Source organism: Lissotriton helveticus, chromosome 7, assembly GCF_964261635.1.
Source record: "Lissotriton helveticus chromosome 7, aLisHel1.1, whole genome shotgun sequence".
NCBI lineage: Eukaryota > Metazoa > Chordata > Amphibia > Caudata > Salamandridae > Lissotriton > Lissotriton helveticus.
In genome coordinates this window covers 1,082,304,805-1,082,329,493 of record NC_136068.1, presented here as the reverse complement: position 1 = coordinate 1,082,329,493, position 24,689 = coordinate 1,082,304,805, and the positions used below count along the sequence as shown (strand labels likewise).

The 24,689-nt window shown below is 46.5% G+C and overlaps 1 protein-coding gene across 2 annotated transcripts in view; it reads right to left on the bottom strand.

The window, feature by feature from the left end:
• RPTOR (regulatory associated protein of MTOR complex 1) overlaps positions 1–24,689 on the bottom strand; it is a 2,181,859-nt gene that overhangs the window by 1,834,582 nt on the left and 322,588 nt on the right. For both annotated transcript variants that reach the window (XM_078654105.1, XM_078654106.1), the window contains exon 2: positions 1,402–1,504. In XM_078654105.1, coding sequence (XP_078510231.1) covers positions 1,402–1,504 — 103 coding nt within the window. The remainder of the gene's footprint in view (positions 1–1,401; positions 1,505–24,689) is intronic.

Sequence of the window (24,689 nt, the reverse complement as noted above, 5' to 3'; positions counted from 1 at the left end):
TATGCTCTTTTGATCAACCTTTTTGTCATTTCAATCCAGAATAGGACATATTAACTCTCATATCCTAAAACGTTGGCATTTTTTAATTAATATTAACTCAATATTTTTGCAACTGATTCAAGGCTGGATATGTCCTTTTGTTCGAAATAATGCTCACACATCTCATACCAACCTAACTCCCTTGCTGAAAGGGCTTGCCTTGAGCTTGACAAGCCAAAGAAGATAGGCAGCCATGTTCTGCCTCCGGCAGCGAGTATGCCTGGACTGCTGGGCCGCATGGGAACTAAGCTAGTGCCCTTAATGAACTATCTTATCGTTGTTGTTACAGACTACTAAAACTCCAGGCGGGTTCCTATAATTGGCATATGTCGGTTAAAATGCAGTGATGATGCTTTTTGCTTTAGCATATCGCAAACACATTCCTTGTTATAACACAGAAGGGTTTGATTGGCAAGAAAATGTTCACCGAGACAATCAGAAAACAATTGTACAAAATGTTCGTGAATGAAAATCCTCTCCACAGTAGCAGCAGTGAAGTGGTGTGAGCGCAAAACAAACAAAAATAGAATTACACTGAGCAATCCTTTCTCCTCCTCACACTAAACTGTCTCCTTTATGGAAAGGGGAAATGAAATGTTCAACAGTCACGAAGCCAATTCATTCCTCGACAGGGACTTCTTACTTTTTGCATTACGTTAAATGGCAGAAGACTACACAAACGTGACGTAAGAACGTATGTATAGCGATCTATGTGCGTCTAAAGCACAGCACTAGCTAGCACAGTACATTAGGGTACTCCTCCTGATACCTTAAGGACACTGCTTATTTGCAGTTACTATCATTTACAATAGCCTAGAAAGCCATTCTTGAAACAGCCACCTATGCTACGATAAAAACAGGCCCTTGCATCGGAAATGCTGTTCACAATATTACCTTCTCTGATACCATGAGAGAAAGTCAAGATTAAAAGTACTTTCCAGTACTACATAGTTCTTATTTGTGTTTTACCCGGCTTGTAGGCTCCCTTGTGCTAAAGAAGTGTTGGCTACCCATGCACAGAAGATCCTAGGTTATAGTCGTGGAAAGGGGGCACATAACATTGCATAATTTAAGGATAGTACTGATATCTGTGTAGTGTTGCGCATCTTTACGGAGCGAGGTGGTGAGGGTGGTGACCACGGCCACAAACAAATACAGCACGGAATAATAGGTAACGGTGTGTCAGTTCCATAGAAACTGAGTATACCAGAGGACCATTAAGACACACAGGTAACGATGTGTAAAGCATGATCAGAGTAAAGACGAGGAAAAAACACACATTTTCAGTAACACACATTGTCCATCCTTAGAACAGAAGGCAGGGACTTTTTTGGGCATCGCACCTCAAAAAACTGGACTTACCTATCCAACATTCTAGCCGGGCACAGGGTGTAGTCTTCACCACATCCGGGGGGTCCACACCCACATTCAAGCACAGCACCAGTGCTACACTGACCGTCTTCATCTAAGGAGGTAATGAAGAGACAGAGGTTTAGTACAGACATTTTCCTGTTCTGAGATACCACATAGTACACAGAGCTTCTATACATATATACAATATTATAAGTGGGTTTCCATACAGATGCCAAAGGTATCCCGAGCACATACTTGGTACATGCAGACTGTGACAGGGCCCAAACAAATATCCCCATCAACTAGGCTTAAAGGCACAAAAGAAAAAGGGCATTCCTCTACATGGAAGGGCCACCCTCTTGTGGAAAAGTAAATTTTGCCATGTTCTGTGTCCCTACGCCTCATCCATCATATGTTATGTGTGCATGACCAATATGCATATGTTATTCCCCATGTCCGATTAATGACGCAATTCCAGTTGTGTCCACCTCTAGTATGTCATTTTCCAGTCCTCGTGAATACTACGAATATCAGGCCTATGTAAAGTAATGTTGCCACGTTTCTCAGTATGCACGTTATTCCATTATAAAGTCCCCGTTTCTAGGCCTCAAAAGGGCCCGGACATCAGATTCAGCTCCTGTCTCCTGGAAGCCTCGCTGAGGAGCGATACAGCCCCCACCTGTATCCTCGACCCTTCACTTACTTCCTGCCTCGCAGTGCCCGGTACAGCCTGGCTCTGCCTCTGAGTCTGCCAAAAGTATGTTATAGTTCCAGCTATCAGTTCAGTCCTCCTTCTGCATTCCTAAGCTACTGAACTGCATCAATAGTTTCCGTCATTGTCTAGCCTATTCGGCTCCACGTTAGAGAAATACTGTATTTAATGATCATTTAATATTCTCCATCACGCACTACATGTAGAATAATGCATGGTCCAGTCTTAGAGTCAAGTTAGCTTTTCCCCTCATGACCTCTAGTTTCTATCAACATGTTCCCTAAACACCAGATACCAGATAGGGTTTAGGTACATGTCGCTCCGACCCTCCAGACTCTAGTCTCTGCTCCTAGCACAGAGTTCGTAGCCCCCAGCTTCTTCTAGTAATACGTCATTGCCAGTTTTCGCGCACCATCAGGTTAGAGGTCCCGGCTCCTTAGGTAGCCCCCTCCTATGTTTCCGCCCATTCATGACATATTCTGTTACGTTTGCATCACATGTCTATGTACACGCCCAGTTACACCTACCTTTACTGTTATCTTTCGCGACTGCTACGCGTCACGCCTTCTGCTCCACCCACTGTTACGCCTACTGCAATGTAATGCTATGTGTTTGCGCTATGTATATAAGTCAATGTATTGTTATTAAAAGTTAGCGCGCTCATCCCAGACCAAGCCCCAGCAGCTGCTGGGTCATCCTATGCAGGTTGTCCTGATCCTGTCCTTATGCTGTAATAAACCTGCAGAAACTCCTACTACCTCGAATCTTGACTCTTATTTTATTGAGCTATCTGTTATTCATTCATTTATTCAAAAATAGATCCGGTATTATTTATTTATATACCACATAATGGCGCCCGAATAGGGACTTGCCCTTTCCCCACGCGTCGGTGAAGCCACGCCGACCCCCTGACCCTCTGCAGTCGTGACGGAACCATACCGTGCACTGGCAGATATTTCTGCTCCAAGTATCCCTCAGGCCCACGGAGGAGACGGAGGAGGCGGTCCAGCATCCGAACGAGACGGTGGAGGAACGCGGCGAGTCCCGACCAGAGCCCAAGCCGAGAGTCCAAGGTCCGAGGTATCCGGAGGCCCACCCGTAACTGAAGTCCGAAGTCCGAAGTTCGTCGTCCGTCGCCCAGTCCAGTCCGAGGCCTTCCGTTCCGTGCTGCCCGGTGAGTACCATTGCTGGGGTAGTATCTAGACAGGACCAATCTAAATTGACTCCTGGTCCGTGGGTTGGTGGTGCCCAGACTCACAAACGAAGTATTCACCTAGGTGGATACGGGTCTTGATGCGTCCCTTTATGGGACCGGTATGTTCCGTACTGTTACAGCAGTGCATCCAGTAACTCTAGTCTGTTCCGTTCTCGAGGAATTCTGTTCTGTTTCTGTTCTCAGTATTTCAGGTAATATTCTGTTCGAACTGTTATTTATAATGTTCTTTATGTATTTTACTGTTGTGGTATGAGTGCGACGTGATTTTGTGTTTTCATTGTGTATTGTATTGTGTCCAGATTACAGTTCAGTCATGCCACTCTTTTCCAAGTTACGTCAGTTAAAAACTAGAAAGGGTCTGTTAGAGGAAGCAGTTCCTGTCCCGCCGAGGGACAGTCCAGGTCACTTTATGTATCAGAAACATGGCATAAGCGCCATATTGTATCTAGATTTATGGGTAGAGTATACCAAACAGTTAGAAGAAAAGTATAGATGGCCCGTATCGGGTACATGGAATGCCGAATGTATCATGCGAGTGGAAGAAGCATTATGGAAAAAGAAAGCCAGACAGTCACAGAAAGATGCCATCGAGTTATGGCGTAAGGAAGCTCATAGAAGAACCGAGAAGGAAGTCAGAAAGTCGGAGTTAAGTAGAGAATCCCAAGAACGAGCCCAAGAAAGAGAATTAATCGAGATAGGTGAACAAGTCAAAGCCGAACAGTCAGACAGACAGAGGCATGCCCTCATTAAGGGTATGTATCCTCTTCTTGCCGAAGGTGTGCCGAAAGCGACCCCAGAGGCATCTAGTAATTTCCCGCCAACATTAGTTCCGACCAAGCTACGTCACAAACCGACCGCAGCTGATATTTTTATTTCGTCCTACTTGGACGACACAGTCCCAGAATATGCAAATCCTGTTCGCGCTCCGCCAGTCCCTGTAAACCAGGTAATTCATGCTCCTCCAGACACCGGGGTGCCCTTAACAGCCCCCCCGGGTCAGTCCGCCATACAAGTCCAGCCCACGTTACAATTACCGACCCTGCCAGGACGAAGAATGTCAGTCGACGATTCTAGTTTAGGGGCCGCAGGAGGAGGTCTTCCTCAAACCCCGCCGCCACACAAGCGTTTAACGTTAGCCGAATTACATGCACAAGCATTACAGCGTACGCCTAGATATCAGTCTGTTGCAGAAATAAGAAAATCCCTTGCCGAATGTTGCTATGATCCAGTCCCAGGCGAGGATAATATGGTTTTATATTCATTCCGCGTAAGAAAAGTGACCGAGTATCTAGTCACCTTACCGAATATGAAAGAAGATCTAGATAGAATATATCGTTTCATCCGTACAGGGGATGATCCAGAAAGTATTGGCGAGATTATGTCTCAAAGGAAAGCCGAGATTCAGCTCATGATATTAAAGTTCCTGATCAATTGTCTAATAAGAGAACAAGATTACCCGTCTAAAGATTCCGCCGAAATGAGAATCCTGACAAGGTGGAGTGATAATATAGCCGAGGGTAAGCACAAGACCGTCGGTGCTATGGAGAGTATGTACAAGAAAATTCGTAAAGAAATAATAAGGTTACACGACCAGCGTAAAGCAGCACAAGTAAGCGAGAAAGAAAGTATCTCTGATCCTGAAGAGGAAGACGAGAATTCCGCCAAAATAGCGTATGTAGGAAAATCTAGATTTCCAGATCGTCCTTTGCGTCTAGAACACAAGTCTGTTTTTCATCATCCGGCACCAGAACAAGGTTCTCTAGAACAAGTATTTCAAGCTACCGATCACATTCTGAAATCACGAATCGGTTATAGTGAGTTAAGTACCATGCATGAACAAGAACTAGCCCGATCAGCAGTCCGATGGATTACTGATTCTACCACTTTTCCAGACGAAATAGTGGCACAAATGTTTCTGAAATTGTCCCCAGCCGAGCAACGACTGGTGGGTATGTATATGGTCCAGCACCTCATTACTCTGTATGAGGGTCAACATTCTGACCCAGGCCCGTTACACGATATCCTGAACGAGTTACTCCAGTATAGATGGAGAGGTCTAGGTACCGATTTAATGAGTGTCATTCTAGAACAGCGCCACAAATATAGAACGTTTCTGAACCCGCATTTTGTTCATGTCTCACCCCCAGAAAGTAAATCATTCTACATAGACAGACAGAATCCGTTACGAGAGGTCCACCCAGTCCAAGGGGCGGGTGGCGTAATGCAACGAGTGTTTGTATACACTCCGATTTCAAAGATGGAACTTCTTGAAATGAAGAAATTAATTCCCTGTCATGACAAAGATCCAGCAGGGTTCCATAGAGAATTAAAAGACATGCTCCGTATGGGAGAATACACTTACCCAGATATCATTAAAATGTTAAAGGTCCTGTTACCCGCAGGGGTGTATGAAAAGCTAAAGGAAAAAGAATGGGAGGTGGGAGAGAAAAAGATCGATTGGGCAGCTCTAGAAGCTGAAGACAAGGCACGAGTACCAGGTACCGGTCTTGGAGATAAATGTAAAGAATTACCAGAATTACTGATTCAAGTTTTACCCAGATTATTGACAACTAGGAAGGAAGACTGGGATGCAATCTCAGCCTGTAAACAGAAACAAGATGAAGATATTAGTGATTTTTATTCTAGATTTGAAAAATGTTTTAGTATTAACAGTGGTCTCAAGACAAGTAGTGAGTCATACCCTCATCTTTTTGTTACCAAATTAGTCGAGAATTCAAGTCCACAAATTAAAAACCGAGTTTTGAAAGTCGAAAGCACCTGGCAAGCAAATACTCCGTCCCAGATGCTCCAGATGCTCCAGTATCACCAGAATAGAATCAGGGAAGAGCAAGAACACGAGAGAAAACGTATGAAAGATACGAAAATGAAAGTGCTAGTTGCACAATCTGTTCCTCAAGACAGTCAGAAGAGGGGTCCGAATCAAGCCAGTCATCCTGCAGCTCCCGTTAAAGGGAACTGCAATTATTGTAAACAGCCAGGTCATTTTATAAACGAGTGTGCAGTTCTGAAACATAATATAGCTACTGGTAAGACTAAAGAAAGACCACGTCCGCCTAGACAAGAACAAGTTTCACAGATTCCTCAGCCACAGAATGCACAACAGACAGTTACAGTACCGCAGCCTATTGCTGCAACACAGCACGTTACATCGCAGATGTACCAGTATGCTCAGACAGAGTATCCAGAGTACCAGCCATATTCATGAAACAGCCTAGAGAGGGAGGTAGGCTTGCCTCTCATCGAGATACCTGTAGATCAAGAAGGTCCCTATGTTCACAGTCAAGTATTAGGGAAAGACAGAAAGTTTTTGATCGATACAGGGGCAAGTAGGACCACAATTAGTCACGCCGAAGTTCCAGGGGCTCCGCTCTCAGGCTCAAGAAATGTTTCCCTTGGATTTTCAGGAAAACCAATAGTTAATGAGATATCAAAGCCAGTTACTCTAGAAGTAGGTCCATTGTCCCGTACTACTGATCTGTTACTTACTAAGTCATGTCCAGAAAATCTATTAGGCATTAAGACATTGAAAGAATTAGGTGCAGTTATTTGCTGTTCCCCAGAGGGAATACGATTGTTCCTACGTGACTTTAAGGGTCACTATGTATTACGAGATTTTGATTCAAGATTGTCTAATGTCCCACAGCATTTATGGGCGCAAGGTCCAACTGATGTAGGTTACATGCAAATCACACCCCATCGTGTGACTCTCAAATCCGGTGTAGTGTTACCACGAATCAGACAGTACAGATTGCCACCTGAGGCTGTAGCAGCCTTATCCAAAATTATTGACGAGCTCATGGCTCAAGGAGTAGTTGTAGAAACTGACTCCAATGTATGCAATTCTCCGATCATTCCAGTCATGAAACGTACTGATCCGAATGCACCTCCAGTATATCGATTAGTGATTGATTTACGAGAGCTTAATAAATGTATTATTCCTCAGTACCCAGTTGTTCCAGACATCTCTTCCCTGTTAACAGCCATTGATTCCGAAGCCATGTTTTTCACTGTCATAGACCTCAAGAATGCATTTTTCAGTGTTCCCATTCATCCAGATAGCCAGTTTCTTTTCGGATTTTGTTTAAATGGAAGGAGCTATATGTTTACACGCGCTCCTCAAGGTTTCACAGAAAGCCCTAGTATTTACAGTCAAGCACTCAAGAGACAACTAGACAACATTCACATGCCAACTGACACTGCCCTACTCCAGTATGTCGATGATCTACTGATCACAGCCCGTTCTGAACGTGACTGCGAGCGAGCATCACTTACAGTTTTGTATTTTCTAGCCGAGATGGGGCACAAAGTGTCACCTTCGAAGCTTCAATTCTGTGTTCAGCAAGTGGTATACTTAGGACACTTGCTGTCCAAGAGGGGTAGGCAGTTGACACCAGACCGTATCCAGTTAATAGCGAGTCTTCCCCAGCCCAGAACCCAGAAGGAGGTACGTGCTTTTATTGGCCTTACTTCTTATTGTAGACAATGGATTCCCCAGTATGCATTTCTAGCCAAGCCACTAATACAGTTAACGACACAGGAGGCAGCCGTATCGACTGTCCTCCCTTGGACATCTGACCATACACTTAGTTTCAACGAGTTAAAGAAAGCCCTATGTCAAGCTCCAGTTCTAGCTACACCGAACTACAGTAAGCCTTTTACACTTTTCGTTACTGAACGTGAAGGTACAGCATTATCTGTTCTCACACAAGATCAAGCAGGTCAATACAAGCCCTGTGCTTATTTTTCGAGCACATTAGATCCAGTCGCCCAGGCGTTGCCTGCGTGCCTCAAGTCAGTTGCAGCCACAGCACTAGCTATCAGACAAAGTGATTCCATAGTTTTAGGGCATTCCCTGACAGTACAAGTCCCACACTCCGTAGAAGTTCTTTTAAACCGAACACAGACTCAGCACTTGACAATTGCACGTTTAACAGGTTATGAATTGACACTGTTCCAGCCACACATAGAAATTAGACGCTGCAACGTCCTGAATCCTGCTACACTGTTACCATCAGTTAGTTCAAATCCTGACCCACATGACTGTGTGGAAGTAGTTAACATTACGACAAAGCCAAGACAAGACCTGACAGACATTCCGTTACCAGATCCCGACCTGACACTTTATGTGGATGGTTCATGTATGAGAACTAGTACAGGAGAACTAGTCGCAGCATATGCAGTAACTACTGACACCGAAGTTATTGAAACACACCGTATTGATACCCTGTCCGCTCAAGCAGCAGAGCTAGTCGCTCTGACACAAGCCTGTATACATGCCAAGAACCTGAAAGTTAATGTTTACACAGATTCACGTTACGCATTCGGAGTTGTACACGACTTCGGAGTGCTCTGGCAGGAGAGAGGTTTCATGACTTCTCATGGAACCAAGATTCAGCATGGTCTCCTTATTCAAGCCCTGTTAGATGCCATACATTTACCGACATCCATTGCTATCATGAAATGCAAAGCACATACGAAAGTTACAGACATTATTTCCCAAGGTAATGATCTAGCAGACCGCACAGCCAAGCTTACAGCACAGACTCCAGACATTCCAGTTAATCAGACACATACTCCAGATCCGACTACATGCATGACAGTTAAGGACCCTACTCAGGATGTCATAGATATCCAGTTACATGCTACCCCCGATGAAATCAAGAAATGGTCTGAACAAGGAGGGGTCCAGACAGATCAAGGATGGTTAACGAAGGGTAGAGCCACATGGTTTCTCCCCGACTCTATGGTTCAAGTCATTATCAATACCGCACATAGTCCAGCACATTTAGGAGAAAAAGCTATGTTAGACAGTATCCAGAACATTTGGTTCAACAAGCATTTACGAGCTGCAGCCAAGCAGAAAGTCCGCACCTGTATGATATGTTGTCAGTTTAACCCAGGTAAAAGTGTTCCGGTGGAACGAGGTGGTTTCCAGCCTCCTGACCACCCTTTTGAGGTCCTCCAGATGGATTATATTCAGATGGAGCGATGTCGAGGTTTCAAGTATGTCCTTGTAGCTGTATGCGCTTTGTCCAGGTGGACAGAAGCATATCCAGTCCCAGATTACACAGCCGCGACCACTGCCAAGCAGTTGGTTCGTGAATTCTTCCCTAGATACGGACTCCCTAGAGTCGTATATTCTGATAACGGTCAGCCATTCTCCTCAGAGTTAATGAAGCACGTTTCCCTGTTGTTAGGGTACCAGTGGAAGTTTCATTGTGTACGCCATCCTGAAGCAGCCGGTCTGGTCGAGAGACATAATCAGACTCTGAAAATCCGAATTGCAAAAGTCTGTAAAGAAAAAGGTGTGGACTGGCTAGTAGCTCTGCCAGTCGCTTTGTTTTATATGCGCATGGTCGCACATTCCAGATCAGGTCTGTCCCCGTACGAGGTCGTATTCGGCCGCCCCCCTAACATGTGGGGTACTCCTAGACCCCGAAGTATTACTGATGTTTCATGTAATATGCTGACAGATTACCTAGCTTCCTTGATGTCTGCCCTCAACTCATGTCGTTCACAGGTTGCTGCCGCCTTTCCAGACAATACCGAGGTGGCACCACATGAAATCGTTCCAGGCTCCCTAGTGATGGTCCGGAATTTCGACAGATCAAGTCCGCTGGAACCACGTTGGAAGGAGCCACGTCAGGTCCTCTTGACCACCCGTACTGCCGTCAAGTTGGAAGGCAGAAAAGGATGGATCCACCTGTCTCATGTTAAGCTTTTTAAAGGACTGAAATCCGTTTCTAAAAACATTTCCCAGGATTTGAAAGATTGCCAGAACATTGTTTTAAAGGACTGTCCCGCACAAGACATTATTACAACCCCTCCCTTGTTAGAGAAAACTCCGCAACAGGAGTATAAGTTAAAGCTCAGGTCTAGTAAAATAAGTCAGTTAGTTTGATTGTATAAGTCCTCCCCTAGGTGAAACGGTTAGACTGTTTCTGACATGTATAAAATAGACCCCCATAGTGAGAGAGTCAGTCAAAATTCAATCAGATGTATCGTTTTTCTGAGTTTCATATTATTCATCAGCATAATGATTTCCTGCACCAGCTATGCGTTCTATCTGTATTTTCCAGTTCCTCATGTAAATATGTCTGCTAATGCTACAGTAGAGCACACGTTTAGTGATCTGCCTCCTCACGAATATTCATACCGCCTCGCTATGCGCAACAACACATTTATCCGTATGTTACATTATTCACACCAGACCAGCAATGCCACTAATTGTTGGGTGTGTGGTCGACTCCCCCCTTTCCAGACACCGAAGGGAGTTCTGCCACTCTTTCCTTATCCTTTTTCACATAATGGTTCGTGTGGAGCATGGTCCACGTTAACGTCATCCTCAACAGATATGTCTTTTCTTAACAGTACATGTTTTCCAGACAAGCAAGGTCTCCCCCACAGAACAGGTTTAGATCTAGAAAATGAAGTTTATAATTTAGGTAATTATTCGTCGAATTTCATGGTCCTGAATGTTCAGTCTGATACTACTCCAGACTTACCTGCTATTTCAGTACTACCTGTCAAAGGCGAATTATGTGTCCGTAATTATGGTTCCATACATGTAGGTCATAGTGAATGTACTACTATTGTCAAGTATAGTGACAGTAGGAAATCTGTTTTCAAAGCTTTACGTCATTCTTATTTTATTTGTGGTCAAACTGCATATGTTCGTCTGCCCCTCGATTGGGAGGGAACCTGTTACATTGCCTTCCTACTGCCACCTGTTTTCCTAGCCCCATCTGATTATCACAGAAACACACATCTAGTACACATTAGACATAGAAGGGAGTCCCCAATTGTCGATTATACTGAAACTACTCTAGAACAGTATACAGATTTCAATAAAGGTTTCTTCTTCTTTGTAGGACCTGTCCAGAATAGTAAACTGATTCGTAGGTTAACAAGAACCCTTGAAGCTGTAGTAAATGAGACTGCCTCTGCTCTAGGTAACCTAACCGAAGAACAATCTGCTATGAGATTTGTCGTTTTGCAAAATCGTCTCGTCCTTGACGTCATACTGGCCGATAGGGGCGGGGCCTGTAGAGTCATCGGATCTAGTTGCTGCATTTTCATTCCAAATAACGCGCCGTCTGTTTATTCAGCTATAACCAGACTCCATAAAATTGCCCATCTGTTACACCAAGATCCAGGCACCTGGACATGGTCCGGTTGGTTCTGGAATATAATTTCCGCATGGGGATGGAAAGTCCTGTCCTTTCTAGGTATTGCAGTAGCGATCATATTTAGCTGCTGCCTCTGTATACAATGTGGCCCTGCGATTTGCGGCATTTGTGCTACCTCTTGTATTCCTAGTCCCAAGCCCCGTTCTAAATCCCGTTCCAAGACAATTCGAGACGAGCAAATGGTACTGTATGAAATGATAGACGGTATCATGAAAATTGATGTTTCCTGATGGAAACGTAGTGACAAGGAGGGAATGTGGAAAAGTAAATTTTGCCATGTTCTGTGTCCCTACGCCTCATCCATCATATGTTATGTGTGCATGACCAATATGCATATGTTATTCCCCATGTCCGATTAATGACGCAATTCCAGTTGTGTCCACCTCTAGTATGTCATTTTCCAGTCCTCGTGAATACTACGAATATCAGGCCTATGTAAAGTAATGTTGCCACGTTTCTCAGTATGCACGTTATTCCATTATAAAGTCCCCGTTTCTAGGCCTCAAAAGGGCCCGGACATCAGATTCAGCTCCTGTCTCCTGGAAGCCTCGCTGAGGAGCGATACAGCCCCCACCTGTATCCTCGACCCTTCACTTACTTCCTGCCTCGCAGTGCCCGGTACAGCCTGGCTCTGCCTCTGAGTCTGCCAAAAGTATGTTATAGTTCCAGCTATCAGTTCAGTCCTCCTTCTGCATTCCTAAGCTACTGAACTGCATCAATAGTTTCCGTCATTGTCTAGCCTATTCGGCTCCACGTTAGAGAAATACTGTATTTAATGATCATTTAATATTCTCCATCACGCACTACATGTAGAATAATGCATGGTCCAGTCTTAGAGTCAAGTTAGCTTTTCCCCTCATGACCTCTAGTTTCTATCAACATGTTCCCTAAACACCAGATACCAGATAGGGTTTAGGTACATGTCGCTCCGACCCTCCAGACTCTAGTCTCTGCTCCTAGCACAGAGTTCGTAGCCCCCAGCTTCTTCTAGTAATACGTCATTGCCAGTTTTCGCGCACCATCAGGTTAGAGGTCCCGGCTCCTTAGGTAGCCCCCTCCTATGTTTCCGCCCATTCATGACATATTCTGTTACGTTTGCATCACATGTCTATGTACACGCCCAGTTACACCTACCTTTACTGTTATCTTTCGCGACTGCTACGCGTCACGCCTTCTGCTCCACCCACTGTTACGCCTACTGCAATGTAATGCTATGTGTTTGCGCTATGTATATAAGTCAATGTATTGTTATTAAAAGTTAGCGCGCTCATCCCAGACCAAGCCCCAGCAGCTGCTGGGTCATCCTATGCAGGTTGTCCTGATCCTGTCCTTATGCTGTAATAAACCTGCAGAAACTCCTACTACCTCGAATCTTGACTCTTATTTTATTGAGCTATCTGTTATTCATTCATTTATTCAAAAATAGATCCGGTATTATTTATTTATATACCACACTCTCACCATAAAGTCCAGCATTATATCATAGCATGGGTTTTTGTACCACAAACACTTACAAAGAAAAATAGTCAACAATTCAGACATCATTTTCACACCTGAGGCATGCCTCTTGCGGACCGTTTCCTTCAGGAAATGTAAACAGTAATATGGGTGAGATGAACAAGTTACTTACCTTCGGTTACACTCTTTCTCATAGAGAGACTGTGCAGATTCCTCACCTTTTGAATAATCCCCAGGCGTCAGACTGGCCTCACACTGACACCATTCCACTCCAGAAATGATGTCTGGAGCCTATCTAGGCACCACTCCCCCATGCTGAGGTCAGTCGCTTTCTGGACTGTCTGCGCTCCCAGATGCAGAGCCACAAAAGCAAATCGGTGAGACCAATGTGCAGACTCCTAGACTTGAGATCTTATTGAAGGATAGAGGCCAACCACAGAATAAGGCAGAAGGGAGGGTCATGAGAGGAATCTGCAGTTAGAGTCTCTTTCAGAAAGAGCGTTGCCGAAGGAAAGTAACTTATTATTCTAATAAAGATGCCAAGCTGCAGATGCTCCACCTTTTAAATGGATTCCAAAAAAGCACCTAACAAAGGTTGGTTTGTGGATCTAGAAAACCAGAAAGTTCTGCAGGACAAACCAGGCAGAACCACTCTCTCAGCGGAGCTGACTATCCAATAGTGCTTTGTGAATCTATGGAAAGACACGGATGTAGCCACTTGGCAAATGTCTAGGATAGGGACTTCGTGCACTAACACAGTGGTGCAGCTTTGGTCCTGGTAGGATGAGCATGCCTTCCAGAGGCTGTTTTTTGCCAATGCATAGCAGATCTTAATGCAGAGCATGATCAAGCAGGAGTTACTTCTCTTTGACACAGCCTCGCCTTTCTTCACTCCTGAGAGCCCCACAAAGTGCTGATCATCCACTTGCGTTCTTTGATACGATCTATGTAGAAGCTCAGAATTCTCTTGGGTTCCAAACAATGGAGTCATGCCTCCTCCTCGAAGCATAGCATGCAAGCAGGGTGATGTTTTGACTGACATGGAATGGTATCACAACATTAGGCAAGAAGGATGACCGAATCCGCCAACCAACTTTGTATGGGCAGAAGGTGGTGTAATGGGGTTGACACACAAAGAGACGGTTATGTTATGTTATGTTACATACATTTGTAACGCGCACAGCTGCCCCAGCTAAGGGGCGTCCTGGCGCGTGTCAGGTAATATGCAACACCTACATGGAAACACAACAGATAAAAGACACAGATGGCGAGTTTATTAAAACAAAAAGGTCTTTAAAGCTTTGCGAAAAGCTAAAAGGTCATCTAATAACCGCAGCTCTGCCGGAAGGGAGTTCCAGAGCTGAGCCGCTCTGACACGGAAGGACCGGCCACCAGCCCGACACAATCTAAATCGAGGGACCACAGTAAGTGCGTGGCCCAAGGATCTCAGGGGCCGAGAGGGCACATACCAGGACAAAAGGTCCGCAAGAATTGGGGGACCCTCTCCCCTCAGGATCTTAAACGCCAGACACAGCACTTTAAACTGGATTCTGGCTCTGACGGGCAGCCAATGCAGAGATCTCAGTGTGCTGGAAACGGGGCTAGTACGGGGTAAGCCTACTATGGCTCTCGCCGCGGCGTTCTGAACACGCTGGAGGCGAACAACCTCAGCCAAATTGGAGCCTACCAAAAGCGAGCTTGCATAGTCCAGGCGAGATAACACAGTAGCCTGGACTATCAGCTGCCTGGTGCTGTGGTCAAAGAACTTCAGAATGGGGCGCAACGACCGTAAAATGCCGAAGCAGCAGGCCGCGGTTTTCTTAGAATGGACCTCAAAGGAAAGCACAGGGTCCATCCATACTCCCAGATTCTTTAATTCAGTGACCGGAAGAGGGGCCGGCCCCAGCTCCGCAGGCCACCACCTGTCCCCCCCAAAGATCCGCCCTCCTACCGACGATCAAGATCTCCGTCTTCTTAGCGTTGAGCTGGAGACAGTTGTTCTTCATCCAGCTCGCCACCGCCCTAATTCCACTCTGAAACCTGGGGGCATCCCGGTCCGGGTCCCCGCTGATGGAAACCGCTAGCTGAGTATCGTCAGCATATGAGACCATAGTCAAGTCCCATTGCTTGACGACCTCAGCCAGCGGTCTCACGTAGAGATTAAACAACGTGGGACTCAGCGAGGAGCCTTGCGGCACCCCCTGTCTCAGAGGATGGAATTGGGACTGGAACGGTGGGATGGCAACGCTAAAATAACGATCGTCAAGGAAGGACCGGAACCACTGGAGTGCAGAACCACCCAGACCACTCTCCTTCAGGCGATGCAACAGGATGGGATGAGAGACAGTATCAAACGCGGCGCTCAGATCTAATAAAACGAGCGCTGCAGTCTGCCCCGCATCCATCACCGTGCGGAGATGTTCAGCCATGGAGAGAAGGGCGGTCTCCGTGCTGTGACCAGCACGGAACCCGTTCTGGGTGGGGTCCAAGATGTTAGCCTGGACAGTAGCTCACTCACATACCATGCAAATGTGAAGGCAACGAGAAACATTGTTTTGAGGGAGTGTTTTGGAAAGTTACGACTTTGGCGTAACTCTACAAGGAGCGCCTTCCCACCCACGGGTATCCCTGGTGAACTTGGTTCAATGCACCAGTGATAAGCGTGATAAGTTACTGTAGCCCCGTAAGACTATTTAATGTGCAATTGACATAGAAGTATTGATTTTGGGTTACTAACAATCCCACAAAGGGATCAAGGGCACCCTGGAAACAGCAACAACCTTATTTCGTTATGCACAGTATCACACACACAGCACTACGAAGAATAAACACTTAAGTTAAAAGTATTTATTACTACAGAGACTATCTCTTTCTCAGATTTAAAACAACTACACAGAACATTATAAAAACAGTAACAAGAAACGTTATAACAACAAGAATAAAATGAACAATTCCAGCATTACTAAAATATAATTTACATTTTCTGTAAACCCCAACACCTACTTCTATGTGCTATACTATGAAAGCATGGAAGGCAGAGCTACTTGCAATATAGAGTTTCTTAGGAAGAAGAGAAGCACTGCATACATTGTTGACAGCAAATGCTATTTTTACTGATAAAGACAGCATTTGCTGTCAACAATGTATGCATTCTCCTCTGAGGCGTGAAGACCGTGCTCCCCACGATGGGTAAACACCCACTGCGGTAGCAGTCAGTCGAACTTCCTCTGGGACTTCGCTTTATTGACCTCAGTCTTTAGATGAGATGTATCATCTGAGAAGTGTGCTGGCAGCAGGTGCGACAGTCTCTGGCAGAATCACAGGTGATAATCTGGGAGAAGGACCTCTCCTGACAAGAGGTCAAGTGGCAGCCCTCATATTCTAATTCTGATCAGAAACTGAATTTCTGACAAGTTTAGGAATGTCTGATATTATGTGCATCAAGATATGCGTGCTACACGTTTCCTTATGAACATATAGGGTAAAAGGACGTCAATTCAATCTACATTATTTTGGTTATATGTCTGTACTTGCTCATATTTAACCTTGACGTAATGAGGAGTAGACATTTGACTCAGACAAATGTCACATTAGATGTTGTATCTATGTCCTTAATCGAATAACTTGACGCTATCACAATTCTTAAAAAGATACGGTCTGGAAACATCTGCATTTAAAGGCAGACATGACAATGATGCTGTATAAATCAAGGAACATGGCGGCTTCCATTGTCTAAGTTAAGGAAGATGGCAGCGGTTATGAACTAATATGGAGTAGGGACCTACATGAGATGCAGCTGGACCTTAGGGACTCTAGGTCATGGGGAGCCAAAAAGCGCATAACTGGAGAATTAAACAAAGAGGGCTGATTCGGCAACAGCATAAAAGGCCTAAAGAGCCGGACGGTACTTTGCAACAGTGCCCATAGCAAGGTTGTGCTGGGCTAAGAATAAAAACAGCAAAATGTCAGATAACTTCTCTTGGAGGTAGTCTGTGCTCTGGGCATCTTCCAGAGAAAGAAACAACACAAAGTACCCCTCAGGTTTGCCTCATTAGCCATCTTATTAGCAAAACGAAACATAGCCATGCATTGGCGATTCCCCACAGGCCCCCCGATCGACACATGGGTAGGTGCCGTGAAGAAATGGTCATTGGCGGAGGAAGAAACGTTGAGAGAGGAAGAGGCAAAGGGGATGCGTAAACACCCCATATCAATAGATTGGGCCCTCCTACTACATCAATTTAAGCAACCACTGACCCAAGGCGACTCGGAGGACGTCCCTCACACACCACGTACCACACAGTCACATGGACGAGCTAAAAATACAATAGCCAGCTCCCTTGCGTAGGGCGCACTCAGAGCCAACTGGCATCAGCGCCAGGTAATGCGCCTCACGTATACGCCGCTCCTACTTACCTAGACCGATCATGGCCCCCACCCCCCTCACCCTAGATAATTCGTTACACTGCACCGACTCCGGAGCACTCGCCGCCTCTAGGTCTCATCCGCTATCTGTGCACGGCATCCCATGAGCACCCCCCCTCCCCAGTTCACCCCCCCCCCAGTTATAATCAGCATTACTTTATAGGAAGACCTCCATAGTGACAGGATATTTGACTAAATCACTACATGAATACTGATACATTCCAAGATAAATACCAGTAAATGTATTTTGTGAGAATTATCTTTGCTACACCATGTCACTGTAACTGCAAAATGTCAATAAAAACATGTTTTAAAAAAACTTTTGGGGGTAGTTTATCTGCAGAGCACCGCACAAAGCCACAAATTTTTCCCAACAACAGGTGTATATTACTTTTGCCGAGGGACATCTGGCTGCCAAGATGACATCCACCACCACCGGAGGAAGGACGAAGATGTTCAGCTGTCTCCACTCAATCTCCGAGCATTAACCTGGAGACTGTGAAGGGACGGGTGCAGATCCCTGCCCTGCTGCTGCAACAGCAGATCCTATCAGAGAGGCAGCATGATTGGAGGACAGATACTCAAGTCCAAGAGTTCTGATTACCATACTCTCCATGCCTAGCTCGGGGTGTTTAGGATGACTTAGGCATGGTCAGTCTGATCGTCTTGAGAACTTGGGGCAGGAGTGGTATCAGAAAGGCATAAAGGAGTCCAGAGTTTCAATCACGGCGGAACACATCTTCAAGCAAGAGACACCTTGGAAACTCCATCACGCAGAAGGGCTGAAGTTAATCATTCTCTACAGTGTCAAATATTCGAGCCAAGTTTCAACCCATTTGCTGAAGAGACCTTGCTCCACCTCCGGGGGTGTAACTGCCACTCGTGATCTGCTATGCGCCAATGGCTATGCTCATCTACCCTGGCATTCAATGATCCTGCCAGGTGGTTCACCACAAAGACAATGTCTTAGTGGTCGAGCCATTTGAAGAGGGGCAAGGCCTCCTGGCTAAGGGTCTGCAACCCCACCCAACACTTTTTGTTGCAGTACCCCATGGTGGTGGTGTTGTCCGTGAGTACCTGTACCAGCCTCCACTTGATGGATTGAAGGAAGGCTTTAAACACAAAGCTGATGACCCTCAGCTCTAGAAGGTTGATAGAGAGCTGGGACTTCACCAGACACCAGAGATGCCTTTGATCTCAACCTCTCCCAGATGGCCATCGCAACCCGGAAGTGATGTATCGGTCACCACTGTGAGCTCAGCTCAGGGAAGGGAAGTGAGAGGGGTCTTCTGCGGACCCAATTGCAGTCCAGTGTTTTACCACTGCAGCTCTTTTGCAGACTCCTCCCCTTGATGTTGGGCACACAGACGTCAGATTCCAAAGAAGAACCCATGTATGCCACCTGCCGTGCTTCAGCAGCTGGGTGCGGGAGGCCACCAGTACAAGCAACTGCAGAATAGAACTCACAAAATCCAGGAACTAAGTAGAAAGATCGGGATCGTAGTCTGAATGCCTTGGACTATTTTCAGGGGGAAAGGCAAAAGCAGAATGGAGTCCAGATTTGCTCAGATATAAGGGAGTCTCTGAGAAGGAATCAGGTGGGACTTTGGCACGTTGATAGGGAACTCCAAAGATTACTGGAGGTTCACCATCATCTGGAGGTGGTTGACAACTGCCAAGAGCGAGCTTGCCTTTAACAGCCAGATGTCGAGGTAGGGGAAGACTGACACCCCTGACCTCCGAAGATGTGCTATCACCATCGCCATCACGATCATGAACACCTGAGGAGTTTTGGCAAGACCAAACGGGTGCACAGCAAACTGAAAATGCTGCTGGCCCGCCATGAACTGTAGGTAGCGTTAATGAGTTTACAGGATGATTGTATGGAAATCGGAATCTTGCAGGTCCAATGCCACCATCCTGTCTCCAGAGTGGAGGGCAGAACTGGGCCTATGTGAGCTTTTTGCTACCTAAAGAAGGTGTTGAGAGGTTGCAGGTCTAAAATAAGACAGAGGCCACGGTCTTTCTTTGGCACCAGGAAGAAGAGGGGAATAGCAACCACATCCTACTTCTGGCATGGGCACCCTCTCAATTGCCCCTTTGGTCAAATGGGCTTGGACTTCTTTCTGCAAAACAGAAAGGTTGTCCTCTGTCAGTCGGTGGGGGAATAGCGGGAGGTGCAGAGGTACAGCAAGGAAGGGAAGGACATAGCCCTTCTTAACAATGTGCAGGCTCACCTGTCTATCCTGCAAGAATGGTTTGCTCCTGCCTCCTATCGGGTGGCTTTGCTCTATTGAAGGGCACGCTGATGGGGTTTAGATGGTGGAGCTGCGGGTGGAGGGGGGGCAGGGGTGAGTGAACTCAGTGGCCCTTTGATATCGATCTCAAGTGCAGTGGGCACTGCGATCTTGACAATGAAAATGCGGAGCACCATGCGGGGGTTGGATTCGCTGATGGTGAGTTATCTCTGCCAAAGCCACAAAAGGAACAGTAGGGTTAATAACGCTGGTGAGGTGAGGCAGATAAGCCTAGGGAGCATGCCGTGGCTCTGCTCTCTTTGAACCGCTCGAGAGCAGAGTCTGCCTTGTCCCCAAACTGGAGTCCCGTCGAATGACATGTCCATGACGGATGACTGGACATCGCCTGAAAAAAAACAGTGGACCGCAGCCAAGTGTGTTGTTCTGGGAGGTGACATTTCCTTTGCACAGTAGATTTGATTATTTTTTTTAGATAAACAGGTCTCAGAGATGAGAAGTAGCTCCAGATTTTCGACCGTAGGTGCAAAAAGAAAGGCACTTACATCAGTGTCTTGAAGTGGCACCTATACAGGCTTCACACGTCATTCCCAGAGCGAAATGGCACCCCTGCAGAACCGCACAGCTCATTGTACCGGCGCACAGTGGTACTCCTGAAAAATTTCCGGATCCAATATGACACCTGGGTTATATTCAAAGGGATTGGAATCTTCACCTAGAAATCTCTATCAGATTAAATATACCCAAAAACACATTTTTGGCAACTGCTCTCTGCAATATCTAGTTATTGATTAGGGTGGGGAAAGGGTGGTGTGGAAGGCTAGATATGAGAAGCATTTTCTAAGGCAATCAAGGAATCAATGGAAGGAAAAAAAGGGGTTTGGCAGAACAAGAATAATATTTTTTAGATCTTTGGAACTGAATGTCAGGATTAAGGTTTATTGGTAGCGAAGTCATCACGTGTTACAATGAGAGGATTGACGTATGATTGCATTGTGCTGCATTGGGAGAGCACATGTGGGCCAAGACTCTCAGGCGCTAGAAGAGGTGATTTGCTAGAGCAGCTGGTGGGCATAGCATCTGAATAAAGACGGGGTGCCTCACTGCGCACAGAAGTGCACCGATGGAGCTGTGCCCGTGCGGCCCGAGGGAGGAGCAGCAGAGCGGAGGGATGGAAACGTGCCCTGTATGAACTGGACAGCACTCTCTGTTGTATGAGGCGGCCTTCTACTGCTGGGCATGCAATAAACAGATTTATCGGACATCTACGCCAGGATACAATGGGCATCGTAAACATGTATAGGGCGGCAACAACGTAACGGTCTCGTGACGCTTAATAACAGCTCTTTTACCAGCTCAGTGGCACGCTCTCTGTGCAGCACCGCGGGGAGGATCCACACGTGTGACCTGCCTATTATACAAACCTATGCAGGACTCCCAGAAGCATATATTGGCCACATGACCTTTATAAAGGCATTTTGTCCAAATTATTTAAATCCCGCAAGGCACCACGGGTCAGTGCCTCCGATCCAACACGCATCAAGATTAATGTGGAGGGAAATGCGTCCAGGACAAGCGATCAGGGTGGCAGGCGGCAGGGCTGACAGGGCGCTAGGCCATCCCAAGCTTTGCCACCTGGCCCCTCGCAGCCGGTGCTAAGCGCGCAGATTGGAGCCTCCTCGCGCTCGCGGGCTGCCCAAGTGGATAAACGCCCGCACGTCAGAGGAGCGCGCATCAGGCACCGAGGCCCCCATCCCCAGAGTCTTCATTAGGATTCAGGGCGAAAATACAAACAACTCGCAGCCCGGCCACGGCACAGCGAAATGTTTAATTTATAGAGAAAAGCTCGAAACTGGAGCACAGAACAGAGAGGAAAGTGTGAGCGCGGGAAGCAGGGTAGGAGGTGCGGGCAGGAGAAGGGAGAGGAAGGGAGGAGCAGGCGTCAGCCGAGGAGGAAAAGCCCTAGGTGGGGGATCTAGTGAACGGCTGAGGGGGTGAAATGAAAAAGAAGCTAACAGTGAAGACATAAAGAGACTCAAAGGAGAGAACGAGGAAGGAGGAGGGAGATGTCGGAATGTATAAGATGCGGTGTGCAGAAGGGAGGAGGAGGAGATGTAGAAAGGAGAGAATAATTGAGGAAAGAATAGGCTAAGCCGGAGATGTAGCAACAGCGGAAACCTGGCTAAAATGAAGAGAAAACGGATACAGCAAAAGGAAAAGAAGGGAAAGCAAAATAGGGACAAAAGTGAGATTGCGCTGCGGAAACAAAGCACAGAGCAGCAAGGAGTCAAGAAGAGGATGCAGAGAAAGTAAGGAAAGGACTTGATGGAATGATTAAAAAGAGGTGACAGCACAAGACCTGGGAGAAGTGGAGGCAAATGAATGGAGACGTATATGGGCATGTAAGGAGAAAGCGAAAGCGAAAGAACAAGAGATGTGGAGGACACAGAGGTAATCGGAATGGAGCAGAACACAGAGGAGATGGTCTGGAGCTCCAGTACAGGCAGAGAAAGGAATGACGAGGACACGAGGGCGGCTTGGGAAGGACTTCTGCTGATTACCCCTCGCCCCGCTCAAGAAACCCTCCAACACCCACACCCGCAAGAAAGCCAGCTGGTTCACTGTAGACCACCAGGCCTCCAAGCGTACCTGCAGAAAACTAAAAAAAAACTGGATCCGTGAACGAACTCCGGAAAACTACACAGCCCACAAGAACGCCACCTGCAGACACCACCACCTCATCAGATCCACCAAAAGGACCTCCTTCAAAGACCGCATAGACAACAACACACACAACAGCAAAGAGCTCTACATCCACGACAGCTTCAATGCCGTCACCACCCCGGCAACCACTGAGACCCCTGCTCCCACGACCACCAGCCGCACCAACCGCCTACTCGCATGGACCAACATCAAAGACGACGACACCATCAAGATCATGAACACCGTCCACTCCGGATCCCTGGAAGACCCCTGCCCACACCACATCTTAAACAAAGTCAGCAGCATCATCGCACCCTATCTCCGGAAAACCATCAACATCTCCCTCGAGACAGTGACCTTCCCGGAGAACTGGAAGCACGTAGAGATCAACGCCTTACTCAAGAAACCCAAGGCGGACCCCAAGGACCTCAAGAACCTTCGACACATCTCCCTGCTCCCGTTCCTGGCGAAGGCCATCGAAAAGGCCGTCAACAAACAACTGACCAGTTTCCGAGGAGAACAGCATCCTGGACCCGTCCCAGTCCGGGTTCCGCAGCAACCACTGCACCGAAACTGCCCTCATCGCTGCCACTGATGACATCAGGACCCTGCTAGACAACAGAGAAACCGACTCAGCCTCTACACCCACACCCGCCAGCTCGGCAGACCACATCCTCACCACCATCCCCCGCATCAAAGAGTGACCGCCACCGGCAGATCTTTCTCCCACCTTGCCACCAAGACATGGAACACACTCCCCATCCGCTTACGGCAGACCTTCTGACCTTCAGAAGACTTCTCAAGACCTGGCTCTTCGAACAGTAGCAGATCCTCTCCCACCCCACCCCCAGCGCCTCGAGACCCTCACAGGTATGTAGTGCGCTATACAAATGCTATGATTGATTGTTTGATTGATTACTTTCAGGTACTGTCTCCCACCACCAAGTAAACTGCCCTCAGGACAGAAACGGCCGAGGGGAGCACGAAAGAGAAGACAGGTATAGTGACTAAGCAAAGGGCAGGGAGACAAACAAAGGGAGCCAAAGAGAGGGAGCAAAAATGAACTCCCTAAAGGGGAGCAGGGAAAGATCATGAAAGATGGAAAGACGTGGAAGCGGGCAGAAGCAACCAGCGTGAAAAGAGAAACGTGGAAACATGGGAGACTCGTGAATCAGGAGATAAGGAGCAAAACAAAGCAAGAGCACAAAAGAAAGGCCACAAGAGGATACCCAGAGAAAAACGGCAAGCTCGAGGGCCAGACAACATGGCAGTTAACAATAAAATGTTTACGCGCACAAGGGAGAGAGAAATATACTGGGATTCACGTTAGCTCTGACGAGTCTCTGCTGGCGCAAGCATTACAACTAAGCTATTAGAAAAAAAACTTTATATAGAACCATTGTATTTGATCCAGAACTAATAGGCGCATGATTGTTCACCCCTATCCACACTGGAATAATCAGGAACACATTAAATAACGTACGTAATAGCATCGGTCCAGGAGGGTCTGATCCATGCCATATATGCAGGATATTCGCAAAATATTAATTAGTCCGAGCCTCCAGGATTTCGCGATTTGCCGCGAAATCGGCACTTTTGTAAAAATGCCGCGATTTTTACAAAGGTGCCAGTGAAATCCAGATGTCCATTGCTGCATCCATGCTGCCTGCGACTTTGGACCCTTTCCATGAACATGGTTGTTTCTTTTTCTTTAAATAATACATCTGGCCCCCCCTAGATTTAATCTGCGGGTAAAGATTTATTATTTTTTTTTAGAATTCACTGACTTTTCCAAGAGAACTGGTGGAAAACTGTGGTGTTTTCCCAATTACGCCCATGCAAAAGCAATTCTATCTACATATATGTAGTGAAAAATCCTGCTTGTGAAAATGCCTTCGGATTAATTGTACTTTTTAACTTTTTTCTCCATGTGGAAAACATCCTTCTGTGAGGAAAAAAAACCCTTGTTGCGCTGTGATATATTATGAGTATTATCAGGGCTTTAACCCCTTAATTGCTGCCGTCGGCCAACGGTCGTCACGGCCACTACCTCCCCAGTGCTGCGCACGACCGTTGGACGTCCATTCAGCACTAGTTCCAATGGACAGCGCAGCACTGGGGAGGTCTATTTACAACGCTTTAAAGGGGTTAATTGGGATGAAAATACAGGGGTCTCTCAAAGGGGCGTGGCTGATGTAATTAAGGGCGTGGCTTTAAAACACTTATGCTAAAAATCTGTGCTTAGCATAGTGTGCCGCCCGATTTTTTTTTGCTGTTTCTGTCATTGCATCCAGATATGTGATACAGCAAGTAACATC